General features: G+C 43.5%; 1 protein-coding gene across 2 annotated transcripts; it reads right to left on the reverse strand.

The window, feature by feature from the left end:
• Nucleotides 1-4,080: 4,080 nt before the first annotated feature.
• LOC139538804 (macrophage receptor MARCO-like) lies at nucleotides 4,081-13,393 on the reverse strand. Of its 2 annotated transcripts, none has more exons than XM_071341255.1 (14): nucleotides 13,149-13,393; nucleotides 11,687-11,788; nucleotides 11,236-11,526; nucleotides 11,037-11,063; nucleotides 10,870-10,923; nucleotides 9,406-9,486; nucleotides 7,702-7,746; nucleotides 6,273-6,350; nucleotides 5,845-5,889; nucleotides 5,579-5,668; nucleotides 5,331-5,375; nucleotides 5,121-5,195; nucleotides 4,605-4,769; nucleotides 4,081-4,418 (listed from the first exon to the last, which is right to left on the reverse strand). In XM_071341255.1, exons 1-14 carry the CDS (start codon nucleotides 13,264-13,266, stop codon nucleotides 4,288-4,290), a joined length of 1,347 nt encoding a protein of 448 aa, XP_071197356.1. In that variant the 5' UTR covers nucleotides 13,267-13,393; the 3' UTR covers nucleotides 4,081-4,287. The 2 variants fall into 2 exon arrangements, with proteins under 2 accessions (XP_071197356.1, XP_071197355.1); XM_071341254.1 differs by having other exon boundaries at nucleotides 4,081-4,433; nucleotides 13,149-13,348.
• Between the last annotated feature and the right edge of the window lie 407 nt (nucleotides 13,394-13,800).

A 13,800-nucleotide genomic window follows, 5' to 3' on the forward strand; every position in this document is an offset into this window, starting at 1 on the left:
GGCTGCAGTGCTGCCTGCTCTAGTGAAAAACAGTGATACAGCATAATAAACAAGGTCAAAAGCTGTCAGGAGAGGTTACCTAAAAACACACCACCATAATAGCCTTTTATTTTCACTGCTGTTTAGGCAGAGAGTCACGTCAAGGTAGACCAGCAAACAATGGTCTTAACCCTGAATACAATGTGTCTCACGAGGAACACTGGGCATTTACAGTTGAAGTCGGAAGTTTACATACACTTAGGTTGAAATCATTAAAACTCCTTTTTCAACCACTCCACAAATTTCTTGTTAACAAACTAAAGTTTTGGCAAGTTGGTTAGGACATCTACTTTGTGCATGACACAAGTAATTTTTCCAACAATTGTTTACAGACAGATTATTTCACTTATAATTCATTGTATCACAAATCCAGTGGGTCGGAACTTTGCAAACACTAAATTGACTGTGCCTTTAAACAGCTTGGAAAATTCCAGAAAATGCCATGGCTTTAGAAATTTAAGATAGGCTAATTGACATAATTTGAGTCAATTGGAGGTGTACTTGTGGAAGTATTTCAAGGCCTACCTTCAAACTCAGTGCCTCTTCGCTTGACATCATGGGAAAATCAAAAGAAACTCGCAACTGCACATGGGGACAAAGATCGTACTTTTTGGAGAAATGCCCTCTGGTCTGATGAAACAAAAATAGAACTGTTTGGTCATAATGACCATCGTTATGTTTGGAGGAAAAAGGGGGATGCATGCAAGCCGAAGAACACCAGCCCAACCGTGAAGCGCGGGGGTGGCAGCATCAGGATGTGGGGTGCTTTGCTGCAGGAGGGACTGGTGCACTTCACAAAATAGATGGCATCATGAGGAAGGAAAAGTATGTGGCTATATTGAAGCAACATCTCAAGACATCAGTCAGGAAGTTAAAGCTTGATCGCAAATGGGTCTTCCAAATGGACAATGACCCCAAGCATACTTACAAAGTTGTGGCAAAATGACTTAAGGACAACAAAGTCTAGGTATTGGAGTGGCCATCACAAAGCCCTGACCTCAAGAAAAAGCCATATCGCTGTCCGGTGTCTGTGTTCTTTTGCCCATCTTAATATTTTATTTTTATTGGCCAGTCTGAGATATGGCTTTTTCTTTGCAACTCTGCCTAGAAGGCCAGCATCCCGGATTCGCCTCTTCACTGTTGACTTTGAGACTGGTGTTTTGCGGGTACTATTTAATGAAGCTGCCAGTTGAGGACTTGTAAAGCGTCTATTTCTCAAACTAGACACTCTAATGTACTTGTCCTCTTGCTCAGTTGTGCACCGGGGCCTACCACTCTTTATATTCTGGTTAGAGCCAGTTTGCGCTGTTCTGTGAAGGGAGTAGTACACAGCGTTCTACGAGATCTTCAGATTCTTGGCAATTTCTGGAATAGCCTTCATTTCTCAGAACAAGAATAGACTGACGAGTTTCAGAAGAAACGTCTTTGTTTCTGGCCATTTTGAGCCTGTAAACGAACCCACAAATGCTGATGCTCCAGATACTCAACTAGTCTAAAGAAGGCCAGGTGTATTGCTTCTTTAATCAGGACAACATTTTTCAGTTGTGCTAACATAATTGCAAAAGGGGTTTCTAATGATCAATTAGCCTTTTAAAATGATAAACTTGGATTAGCTAACACAACGTGGCATTGGAACACAGGAGTGATGGTCGCTTATACTGGGCCTCTGTACACCTATGTAGATATTCCATAAAAAATCTGCCATTTCCAGCTACAATATTAATTTACAACATTAACAATGTGTACACTGTATTTTTGATCAATTTGATGTTATTTTAATAGACAAAAAATGTACTTAACTTTCAAAAACAAGGACATTTCTAAGTGACCCCAAACTTTTGAACGGTATTGTATGTGATGTGTCTGCATATCTCTCTTCCATTAGCACATATTGAGACATCTCTATACACTAGGGCCGTGGTAGTAATAGGCAGTAATGTGTTATGAATATTTGTCTAAACGTCTGTGCTGCTCATAGTCTCTGACTGCTCTGAGGTGGCTGAGTTCACACAGGTCAGGAGGACAGGGAGGTCACGCTCATTACCCTTTCTGTCACTGCCCGCCCCCCTCCTCTTTCCCTCTCTCCCTTCCTTCCTCCCTCCCTCCGCTCCTATCATTTATTTATCTGTGCCAGACCTCAAATACATTCGGTGGTTCAGGGGTCAGGGAGCGGGCCGGGGCGACCCCGGTTTCGACTGGCTAATGAACGAGGGAGACAGACCCCCTCATGTTTATTTCCCAGCTTTGCTGAGAGGAGGAGTCCCGGGAGAGACAGAGACAAGGCTGCTGAATGATAATCAGCACTTTGTGTTTTAATATGCCTGGTCCCCCGGCATATGGATGGAGAGATGGAAGGATGAGGAGAGAAGCGAGCCACTTATAGGAGGGATGATGGTGGTGTCTAAGGAAGTGACTCAGGTTCGCGTCCCCTGAAAGGGAATGGTCGTAGACAAATGAGCTGTGAATCAAATGCTCTGTCGCTCCCCTGAAAGCAGGTGGCTGTTTCTGTCTTACACTAAGAGCACCTCATTCTACAATACAGACCATTTCATTTTCACGAGACATTGCTTAACTGGGCAGCAAATGAAAGTGTTGGCATATGTTGAATGTGAAACCTTTTGTTTCACACTGAATAGTTTCTTATTGCAAAGTGAAAAGCTGCATGTCACAAACTGTTAGCCATTTTCTAGATCACAGGACCCAAATGTGCTTGGATACATTTATTTAATCATTTGGACACCAGCCCTAGATAAAATTTAAACTCAAGTTATTTTGGTCCCTTAACTTCACTTTATCTAATGTAACATGACTGACTGGCTGTGTCATATAGAAGTGTTGACCCCAATTCTGTATGTCTGTCAGGAAGGAGGTGCTTGTCCTTCAGACTGACTTTTAACCATGCTGGCCTAAGCAGAATGATGCTTGGTGTGTTTGTGTGTATGTGTGTGTATGTGTAGGAGGGTGATGGTGAGTGGGTGGAGGAGGGTGATGGTGAGTGGGTGGAGGAGGGTGATGGTGTGTGGGTGGAGGAGGGTGATGGTGTGTATGTGTAGGAGGGTGATGGAGGGTGGGTGTAGGAGGGTGATGGTGAGTGGGTGTAGGAGGGTGATGGTGAGTGGGTGTAGGAGGGTGATGGTGAGTGGGTGGAGGAGGGTGATGGTGAGTGGGTGTAGGAGGGTGATGGTAAGTGGGTGGAGGAGGGTGATGGTGAGTGGGTGTAGGAGGGTGATGGTGTGTGGGTGTAGGAGGGTGATGGTGAGTGGGTGGAGGAGGGTGATGGTGTGTGGGTGGAGGAGGGTGATGGTGAGTGGGTGGAGGAGGGTGATGGTGAGTGGGTGGAGGAGGGTGATGGTGAGTGGGTGGAGGAGGGTGATGGTGAGTGGGTGGAGGAGGGTGATGGTGGGTGGGTGGAGGAGGGTGATGGTGAGTTGGTGGAGGAGGGTGATGGTGAGTGGGTGGAGGAGGGTGATGGTGAGTGGGTGGAGGAGGGTGATGGTGAGTGGGTGTAGGAGGGTGATGGTGTGTGGGTTTAGGAGGGTGATGGTGAGTGGGTGGAGGAGGGTGATGGTGAGTGGGTGGAGGAGGGTGATGGTGAGTTGGTGGAGGCGGGTGATGGTGAGTGGGTGGAGGAGGGTGATGGTGAGTGGGTGGAGGACTGGGATCAAGTGGGATAAAGAGGCGAAAGTAGATGTCACACAGCATTTCACAACATTTATACAAACTGCATCTGACTCATTTTGTCTGATTTTTCACTGTTTTACTTCAAACTGATGAAACTGGTTTACAAAATGCAATTCAGTTTTTTCTCTGTAAACTTTCATCCAGGGTACATTATTACAGGTAGTAATAAGTAATCAGTAATAAGTCATCAGTAATAAGTTTCATGTTAGTTAAATGCCATGTTTATTGAAATGCCTATAAGTTATTAATGTTGTTTTAATAAGATGAGACAAAGTAGATGCAACAAGTCTCCATACCATTAACTACAGTCTTTGACATATTCATGTTTCTACATGGTGTGTGTGTGTGTGTGTGTGTATGTGTGTGTGTATGTGTGTGTGTGTGTGTGTGTGTGTGTGTGTGTGTGTGTGTGTGTGTGTGTGTGTGTGTGTGTGTGTGTGTGTGTGTGTGTGTGTGTGTGTGTGTGTGTGTGTGTGTGTGTGTGTGTGTGTGTATCTCTCTCTATGCATCTCTCCTCCAGTCTTTTCGATGGAGTCCAGGAGTCTCTCCTTTGGATCCAGGACACACTCACACACACTGCACCCCAGCGTCCTCGTTGTGTTGACAGTTGTTGATGCCCATGCCGTTGTGGGGGCAGTCAAACACACTGGCCTCTGTGCCTGTGCAGCGCAAGTCATCAAACCAGATCTTGCCCACCCCTAAAAGAATCACAACTGAATCCACAAGTCCAGGAGATTCAACAATGAACAATGAGCAATTCATGAATATATATAGAGTTAAACAAAACTCAACCAGGAAAGGATCTCTATACATCCTCAGTAGGAACAAACAGACAAAACCAATTGGAGGATCTATGGAAGTGATAAGGTAGTGGATGGACTCACCGGGGCTTCCCGTGAAGACTGTAGAGGCTCTTTGGTACCCCAGCATCTTGCAGAGCACCGTCCCATCCAATGTGTCGAAGCTGTCGTCACACACCGTACCCCACTGCCCCGACCACATCACCTCCACTCTCCCACGAGTCCCCCCACCAACAATACGCACATTCGCTGTCACCAGAGAGAGAGACATTTGAAAATATCTAATACACGCAATGATTGAAAATGAACTGTGCTCTATTCCAGGCCTATAGTCCAATGATTATTCACATGAATATTCAGTTAAATGAATACATATCATATTTACATACAGTATATATTTACGTAAACAAATGCACACCAACACATGTGTGTGTGTGTGTGTGTGTGTGTGTGTGTGTGTGTGTGTGTGTGTGTATGTGTGTGTGTGTGTGTGTGTGTGTGTGTGTGTGTGTGTGTGTGTGTGTGTGTGTGTGTGTGTGTGTGTGTGTGTGTGTGTGTGTGTGTGTGTGTGTGTGTGGCTCCATAGGTCCACACACTTACCTGGTCCAGCTGCTCTTTCACCCTTTTCTCCACGTGGACCTTGGCTTCCAGGACTTCCCGGCAACCCTGGAAGACCTAGGACATGCAGAAGTAAAAATTAAACACACACACACTCACACGCAATCCCGCACGGACGCACAAACACACGAATTAAACACACTCACACGCAATCACGCATGCACGCACACACACACACAGACACACACACACCAGCAAGTCCTCTTGTTCCATTAACACCAGCAGGTCCTCTTGGTCCTGCGGAAGAAGAACAAGAGCTAGAAATTTGTACAAAAAGTCATACATGACACTTCATATGATTATAATAGCACCTAACGTTAGGAGAATATAATAAAGATGGGAAAATGTAGACAATCTACATAACCTGTCATTCTTGTAATCAGTCATTTGAAGGAAGTGATTATGAGGCTCCTATAGCTCAGAGACAGGGTGAAATTCACCTTCAGGTCCTGTGGGTCCAGGCTCTCCTGTCGGCCCTGTGTCACCCTTCAGACCACGGGCCCCTTTTACTCCATCACGCCCCTGGACTCCTGGAAGATTCACAGCACACTATGTCACACTCGCTCTACAATGTGGAGGCTATACAGTACAGTAAAGATGAAAATGCAAAAATGTGAAAACATTTGCACACAGTCACACACACTAACATGTAAAGGCAACCTCATGCTTGGCCTCATGAAACAGTTAAACATCAACAGTTATTTACCAGTGTCCCCTTTGGTTCCATTCTGGCCTGATATCCCTGGTAAACCTGTGAAGAGGTTGGAAGGTAAAGGTTAGAATAGACCAGGTTCAGCTTGTTGTTGAATAGTAAAAAATAGGTTGTTTACAAGTAAGCCCTTCAAATATGCACAGAGAAGTATATCTCTGTGTCCGTATGAAGGAAGTTAGAGGTAGTTTCGCAAGCCAATACTAACTAGCGTTAGCACAATGACTGGAAGTCTATGGGTGTCTGTAAGCATGCTAGCAATGGCTCGCTAGTTAGCAATGGCTCACGCAACTACCACAACTTACTTCATACTGGACACAGAGACATAAAAATGGTATCCACAAGTTCTTCTGACTCTGGGGAAGTAGATAAAGGGCCTCATTGCCCAAATCCCGAAGTATCCTTTTATGCCCATGCAGACTCACCAATGTGTCCCATATCCCCCTTTGGTCCCTGTGGTCCTGGCAGCCCAGGGGGTCCTGAACAGTTGGTGGCTCCACTGTCTGTATGACACATAGTCAGAGTTACTGTATACACACACACACACACACACACACACACACACACACACACACACACACACACACACACACACACACACACACACACACACACACACACACACACACACACACACACACACACACACACACACACACACACACAAACAGACTATCCACTAAAGATAATCAAATACATGCACATTAAAACACTTAACACAGGGGAACTTCACCCCTTTTTAACATCATATACATTTTCTCCGGCACCATAGCAGTGGCTACTTGTTGTGAAGTGGCTATGCTAAGAAAAATGTACTATATTTGTGCTGAAGCAAGCAGAACTCCAAACTACCTTTATTTACAGAATGCATTCACTCAGCACTCCTAATTACAATTCAGAGGACGTAAAATGGACAGATTTCACAATAATGATCTGCTGATATGGTTTCCGTATTAATGTGACAACAGGAACAGAAACTGAGAAGGCTGAAATGGAAATGGAACTACTGGATGAAAAGGTCACAAGTTAATTTGAGCAAGTCATGATGACATCATATTTATGATAACTCATAATATAGGATAATATAAAAGATACATTTAGTGGGGAATATTTATATTTATGACTGTTAACCCCAAAAGTGGAGTTTGAGTCTATTGTCAGGAGTCAATCTCCTACCTATTCAAGGGTGGAAGGGAATAGAGCCTTGTGCTCACCAGGCTGTTAAGACTATTAACAGTGAGGGCAATTAAGTAAAAATATGAATTTCCTTTCATGGAGAGAAAGAATAGTATCTGCCTGGGCAGCAGCAGCTTTAACCATCTAACCTACACTTTTAAAATGCATTCATGTCACCCCTCGAAAGCTTTTGAAGTCAGGGCTAGTTTTTCAGCTATAAAAAATGCAAAGTCCTGGAGCAAGTTCAGCCAATCAAATATTAATCAAGGGCATATTTATTTTGATTGGGCTGTGGGACATCAAGTGCACGACACACATTTACTCTGTGACGGATGGGGTGAGAGCGGGGGAGAGAGGCGGAGTCAGAAGCAAAAGGGGGGAATATTCAGTATTCCTGACACAATTATCCTACTCCACCTGCAGACCCGGCCCCTGTGAAACTGTCAATAATTAATCTAGCCTCCGAATGTCTCTTAGACTAAAAGAGCTCACTAAGCTAACTATGGTGAAATATTCCCAGCCTGTCCACTAGGGAGCTGTAAAGTTAGTGTTGATGCATGGGTAATTGTCGTGGTAAACAGTCAACTTATCCACCATGTTCTCCACAACTCTACTGCTTGAGTTCTATACCATGTTAGTACTACTGGACTGGTTCTATGTTAGTAATAATGGACTTACCGGGTGCACCAGCTGGTCCTTGTGGTCCAGTGGCACCATCTTCACCTGAAACATTGACATGTTATAGAGTTGAGGTACTGAATGGAGATCAATAGTGGTATAACCACAAGTGAACTCTATGTGAGCCGGTGGATATGAGCATTAACTTCTTATGGCTGGCTGCAGGGGCAGTATTGAGTAGCGTGGATGAAAGTTGCCCAGAGTAAACGGCCTGCTACTCAGTCCCAGTTACTAATATATGCATATTATTATTAGTTTTGGATAGAAAACACTCTAAAATTTCTGAAACTGTTTGAATTATGTCTGTGAGATTAACAGAACTCATATGGCAGGCAAATACCTGAGAAGTTCCACTTCCTGCTTGGATTTTTTCTGTGGGTGCCATATTTTCAACCAAGCTCTCATTGAAAATACAGAGAGATATGGATGGGTTTTCACTTCCTACGGCTTCCACTAGATGTCAACAGTCAATAGAACTAAGTCTGATGACTCTAATGTGAAGGGGGGTCGAAGGAGACAGAATTTAGTAATCACTGCCATGAGTTGACCATGCATTCAACACGCGCGTTCACGTGAGAGGGAGCTCCGTTCCATCTCTCAATTGAAGTCGATGTAATTCTCCGGTTGGAACGTTATTCAAGATGTATGTTAACAACATTCTAAAGATTGATTCAGTACATCGTTTGACATGTTTCTACTGACTGTAACGGAACTTTTGGACATTTCGTCACGTTATAGTGGTCGCGCTTTGAGACTTTGGTTAGTGCGTTTGGTAAACAATTCGAAAGTAGCTAATTTGACAGAAATAACAGACATTAACGAACAAATCAAGCATTTATTGTGGACCTGGGATTCCTAGGACTGCATTCTGATGAATTCATCAAAGGTAAGGAAACATTTATCATGTAATTTCTGGTTTCTGTTGAGTCCAACATGGTGGCTAATTTGGCTAATCATCTGAGCTCCGTCTCAAATTATTGCATGGTTTATATTTCCGTTAAGTTTTTTTGAAATCTGACACAGCGGTTGCATTAAGGAGAGGTATATCTATAATTCTATGTGTATTACTTGTATTATCATTTATATTTATGTTGAGTATTTCTGTTGAAACGATGTGGCTATGCAAAGTCACTTGATGTTTTTGCAACTAGTGAATCTAACGCCTCAATGTAAACTCAGATTTTTTTATATAAATATGAACTTAATCAAACAAAACATGCATGTATTGTGTAACATGAAGTCCTATGAGTGTCATCTGATGTAAATAATCGAAGGTTAGTGATTCATTTTATCTCTATTCTGTTTTTTGTGAAAGCTATCTTTAGCTGGAAAAAATGGCTGTGGTTATTGTGGTTTTGTGGTGACCTAACATAATCGTTTGTAGTGCTTTCGCTGAAAAGCCTATTTGAAATCGGACACTTTGGTGGGATTAACAACAAGATTACCTTTAAAATGATATAAGACACATGAATGTCTGAGGAATTTTAATTATGAGATTTCTGTTTTTTGAATTTGGCGCCCTGCACTTCGACTGGCTGTTGTCATATCGATCCCGTTAACGGGACTGCAGCCATAAGAAGTTTTAATAACCACAGACTACTAAACGCATTGTTATGACATAAAAGATCAGTAATAATGTCACATTTCCTATTGGGGTTTAGATTGAGGTTAAGGTTTGATATCAGTAGGAGTAAGGTGAATCACCTTTGGGTCCTGGTTCCCCTGGTTTTCCCTTGGCACCAGTCTGGCCATCAACTCCAGGGTCTCCTTTTTGTCCTGTCTCACCTGGAACACACAGTAACCCTCTCACTATCTACTGTTTCACGTGGAACACAGTAACCCTCTCACTATCTACCATCTCACCTGGAACACACAGTAACCCTCTCACTATCTACTGTCTCACGTGGAACACAGTAACACTCTCACTATCTACTGTCTCACCTGGAACACCCAGTAACCCTCTCACAATCTACTGTCTCACCTGGAACACAGAGTAACCCTCTCACTATCTACTGTTTCACGTGGAACACAGTAACCCTCTCACTATCTACCGTCTCACCTGGAACACACAGTAACCCTCTCACTATCTACTGTCTCACGTGGAACACAGTAACCCTCTCACTATCTACTGTCTCACCTGGAACACCCAGTAACCCTCTCACTATCTACTGCCTCACCTGGAACACACAGTAACCCTCTCACTATCTACTGTCTCACCTGGAACACACAGTAACTCTCTCACTATCTACTGTCTCACCTGGGACACAGTAACCCTCTCACTATCTACTGTCTCACGTGGAACACAGTAACCCTCTCACTATCTACTGTCTCACCTGGAACACCCAGTAACCCTCTCACTATCTACCGTCTCACCTGGAACACACAGTAACTCTCTCACTATCTACTGTCTCACCTGGGACACAGTAACCCTCTCACTATCTACTGTCTCACCTGGAACACAGTTACCCTCTCACTATCTACTGTCTCAATTGGAACACAGTAACCCTTTCACTATCTACTTATATACAAAAGCAAACATTAAATGTTACAGTGAATTACATCAAATCAGCTTTACATAGAACGGTCACAGATCACTTGACAGAGAAAGGTCTGTATGAAACATTATTGATATTGAGTCTGATGGATTCTTAATTTTTCTTTGATGAATTATGTTATTGTGAAAAATACAATCATTGCCTCGAAAAAGGCACTTATCCATGTTAGCTGACTGAAACTGTCTGCCTGCTTACTAAACGGGTGCAGTTAGCATCCACTCTATAGTGTGATGAAGGATGGCATTTTGGTAGGACGACCTATTGGAAACGCCTGACTCAGACTCTAATGATAATATGTTAGCTTGTGTGAAAATCCATCCCTGATTGAGACTTCATACAGGGGTAAATGCATTGACTAAGCAGTGGGTTGTTATGAAATAAGAGGCAGGCAGATCATTCATCCTTCACTTTCTCTGATCCTGACTGGAGATGACAGGTCATCAGTTCATCGTTACTGGACAGACGAGAAGATAAATGCTAATGCTACATATTTCCTCTCCTACAACCCTCCAATGTGTGGTAGAGTTAGATTGGTGCTGAGCTAACATTGGCTGTTGCAGTGACACGGTGATGCCACTACAATGCAGCAATGTAGCGCTTTAGGTGGACTCACCTGTGTATCCCTTCTCCCCCCTCACACCAGTTGCCCCGCTCACACCAGGTGGACCTAGGGAAACCATAGCATCAAATGACATGGGAATTACAAGTGTAAGGGGCATTGATACCTCTCTTACTCTCTTCTGTGGTTGTTGATTTTGCACTAAGGATGAGGGGACTTACCAATAGGTCCCTGTGGGCCTGGTGAAGCTGCAATGCAAAAATAGCCTGCATTATTACACCAGATACACTCTTGTATTTTATACTTTGCAAAGCATAATGACAAAATATGGGTGTATACCTACGTCCATGTGTAACCATATTTTATATAAAATGTAAGATCTATCAACCTGGACATCCTGCCATTTCTTACAGTAGCTACCTTTGAGGAATCTGAGTGTTTTCACTGTGTCCTGAAGGAGAGTGGTGCTGGCATTGACCACACCCAGGTCTGTCCTCAGCTGGCCCAGCTGTCCATCCTCCCCACATAGGCTGCTGACCTGGGTCTGTAACCTCCCCAGGTCTCCTCTGAGAGAGTTGGACTCCAAGCTGGTGTTTCTGGCCAGGGTACGGAGGTCCTCCTCCTGGTCCGTCCCCAGGGGGAGGTGGATGTTGGTCAGCGTCGTTGTCCTGGAGCCAGAGGAGGAGAAACAACAAGACTCCATCGAAAAGACTAGGGGAGAGGTGCACAGAGACAGACAAATAGTGTCACTAATACAGGAAGTCGTGTGTTGATGCAGTTCAGGATATAATGGGAAATCTAGTTTCTCCTTTACATTAGATAAATGTGCTTGAACCATTTTGGACTTAAAACCAACCAATGGTTGATGTACCTTTGTAAAGGAGGAAGGCATTCAGTGCAGTCAGAAGGACGAGGTAAACGACAATAACATTCAGACATCGCTGTGCTCCTCTGGCCTTGGCTGGTTTTAGATCTGAAACATGTTGACATGAACACAAACAACATTTATGCTACATTCCAAATGGGCCCCTACCACCTACTCCCCTACGCACATGTCCAAGTCAAGCAGTGGGTTAATCTGGTAGAACGAGCTGACGTAATCCTCTCCTCTTTCTACTGATGTCTCCATGTTACTCCAAAGTGACAGACAACACCCCCGAGATCCTCATCAAGACCCTCTCACAACAACGCATCATTACGTATAAAACATAAAACCCAACCCATTTGACACATAGCGGAAGTCATCTGATTTGGGGCTGAGGTTGCAAAAATGAGCTGTATTGACAGTGTTAACAGCAATCTGTAGAAAAAGGGAAGTAGCATGGGGTACATACGTTTGGATTATCCTGACACTAAATTCTACATCTCCTGCTAAGAATGTCAGTTCCATTGCCTTTCACAGGAAGTACTGTTTCTCGAGAAGTATACCAAAAGTATACAAAAATATTATCTTTCATCGAAAACTGCTACACAAAAGCATACAAGCAATCATATTGCTTAAACCTATCCAATTCATGTTCTGTCAAGGGGTAGGGATTACAGGTAGGGATTACAGGTGGGATTACAGGTGGGATTTAGAATTCAGATGAATGCATCCCTTGGAATATGGAGAAATGATCTCAGCAAACCCACAGACATGGCTGCACTCTTCTGGCTATTTCTCTATTTCTGCCTCAGTGTAGAAAGTCAGGCTGTTGAGCTTGGTTAATAGCACTCATCTACTGTAGGTTGCCACAGCAGGTGTGTCTGGCCAGCGAATATAAAGTTGGAATTCAGTGCTGTCTATGGTCTCTGCACATGGCAAAAGCTCTTTGGCTAGACTGGTTATTTTTGCAGTGCACAGACAGTACTTCTACTTCTGTTTCAGTCTCCACCACCACTTTCAGATTGTGTTGTACCATAGCAATCTGATCCCTCCCAGTTATGTTCTCACAAGGATTGTCTCCCTGAAGAGTTTGAATGTAGTTACAATAAATTACCATTCACTGTATTGAAGATCATCCAAGCCACTTTATAATGTAATAATATAATACATCCAGACAGTTTTATCCAAAGCAACATGCTCTACCAACTGAGCTACAGCGGATCACACTTTGCACCAATTCAAGGTGAATTGGGTAAAGAACATACTTTGAAATAAGAAAGGCCTCTGCACCAGGTGGACCTAGGGAAACATGCCTGCCCTAATGTGCATAGGCCCCTAGCACCAGGGGTGGAATATAAGAAAAATCACACAAATAGCTCACTACTGTTGAATCACCAGGCCTTTGGCACAAGAAGAACTTACAAGTCAAAATGTTGCCCCTGTGACCCCCAGGTCCACCCATGCTTACCGCTGCTCTGGAAGGTGTACATGTCCGTCCTGCTCAGTTTCATGTCTAAGTCAAGCAGTGGGTTACTCTGGTAGAACGAGCTGATGTGATCCTCTCCTCTTTCTACTGATGTCTCCATGTTACTCCAAAGTGACAGACAACACTCCCGAGATCCTCATCAAGACCCTCTTATAACAACGCATCATTACGTATAAAACATAAAACCCAACCCATTTGACACATAGCGGAAGTCATCTGATTTGGGGCTGAGGTTGCAAAAATGAGCTGTATTGACAGTGTTAACAGCAATCTGTAGAAAAAGGGAAGTAGCATGGGGTACATACGTTTGGATTATCCTGACACTAAATTCTACATCTCCTGCTAAGAATGTCAGTTCCATTGCCTTTCACAGGAAGTACTGTTTCTCGAGAAGTATACCAAAAGTATACAAAAACATTATCTTTCATTGAAAACTGCTACAGAAAAGCATACAAGCAACGAAAACAACATTACAAAACAACATTACATCTCTCTCTCTCCCTCTCTCTCTCTCTGGTGGGGATCTCAGTGGGTCAAAGGTTATATAGGTTACTGTTACCCCCTGTTGCCTTTTGTCTCCATCTCTACTCTTACTCCTTCTTTCTCCTTTCTTCCTTCAACTGTTTTGTTGTCT

This window comes from Salvelinus alpinus, chromosome 14 (genome assembly GCF_045679555.1).
Source record: "Salvelinus alpinus chromosome 14, SLU_Salpinus.1, whole genome shotgun sequence".
Classification (NCBI taxonomy): domain Eukaryota; kingdom Metazoa; phylum Chordata; class Actinopteri; order Salmoniformes; family Salmonidae; genus Salvelinus; species Salvelinus alpinus.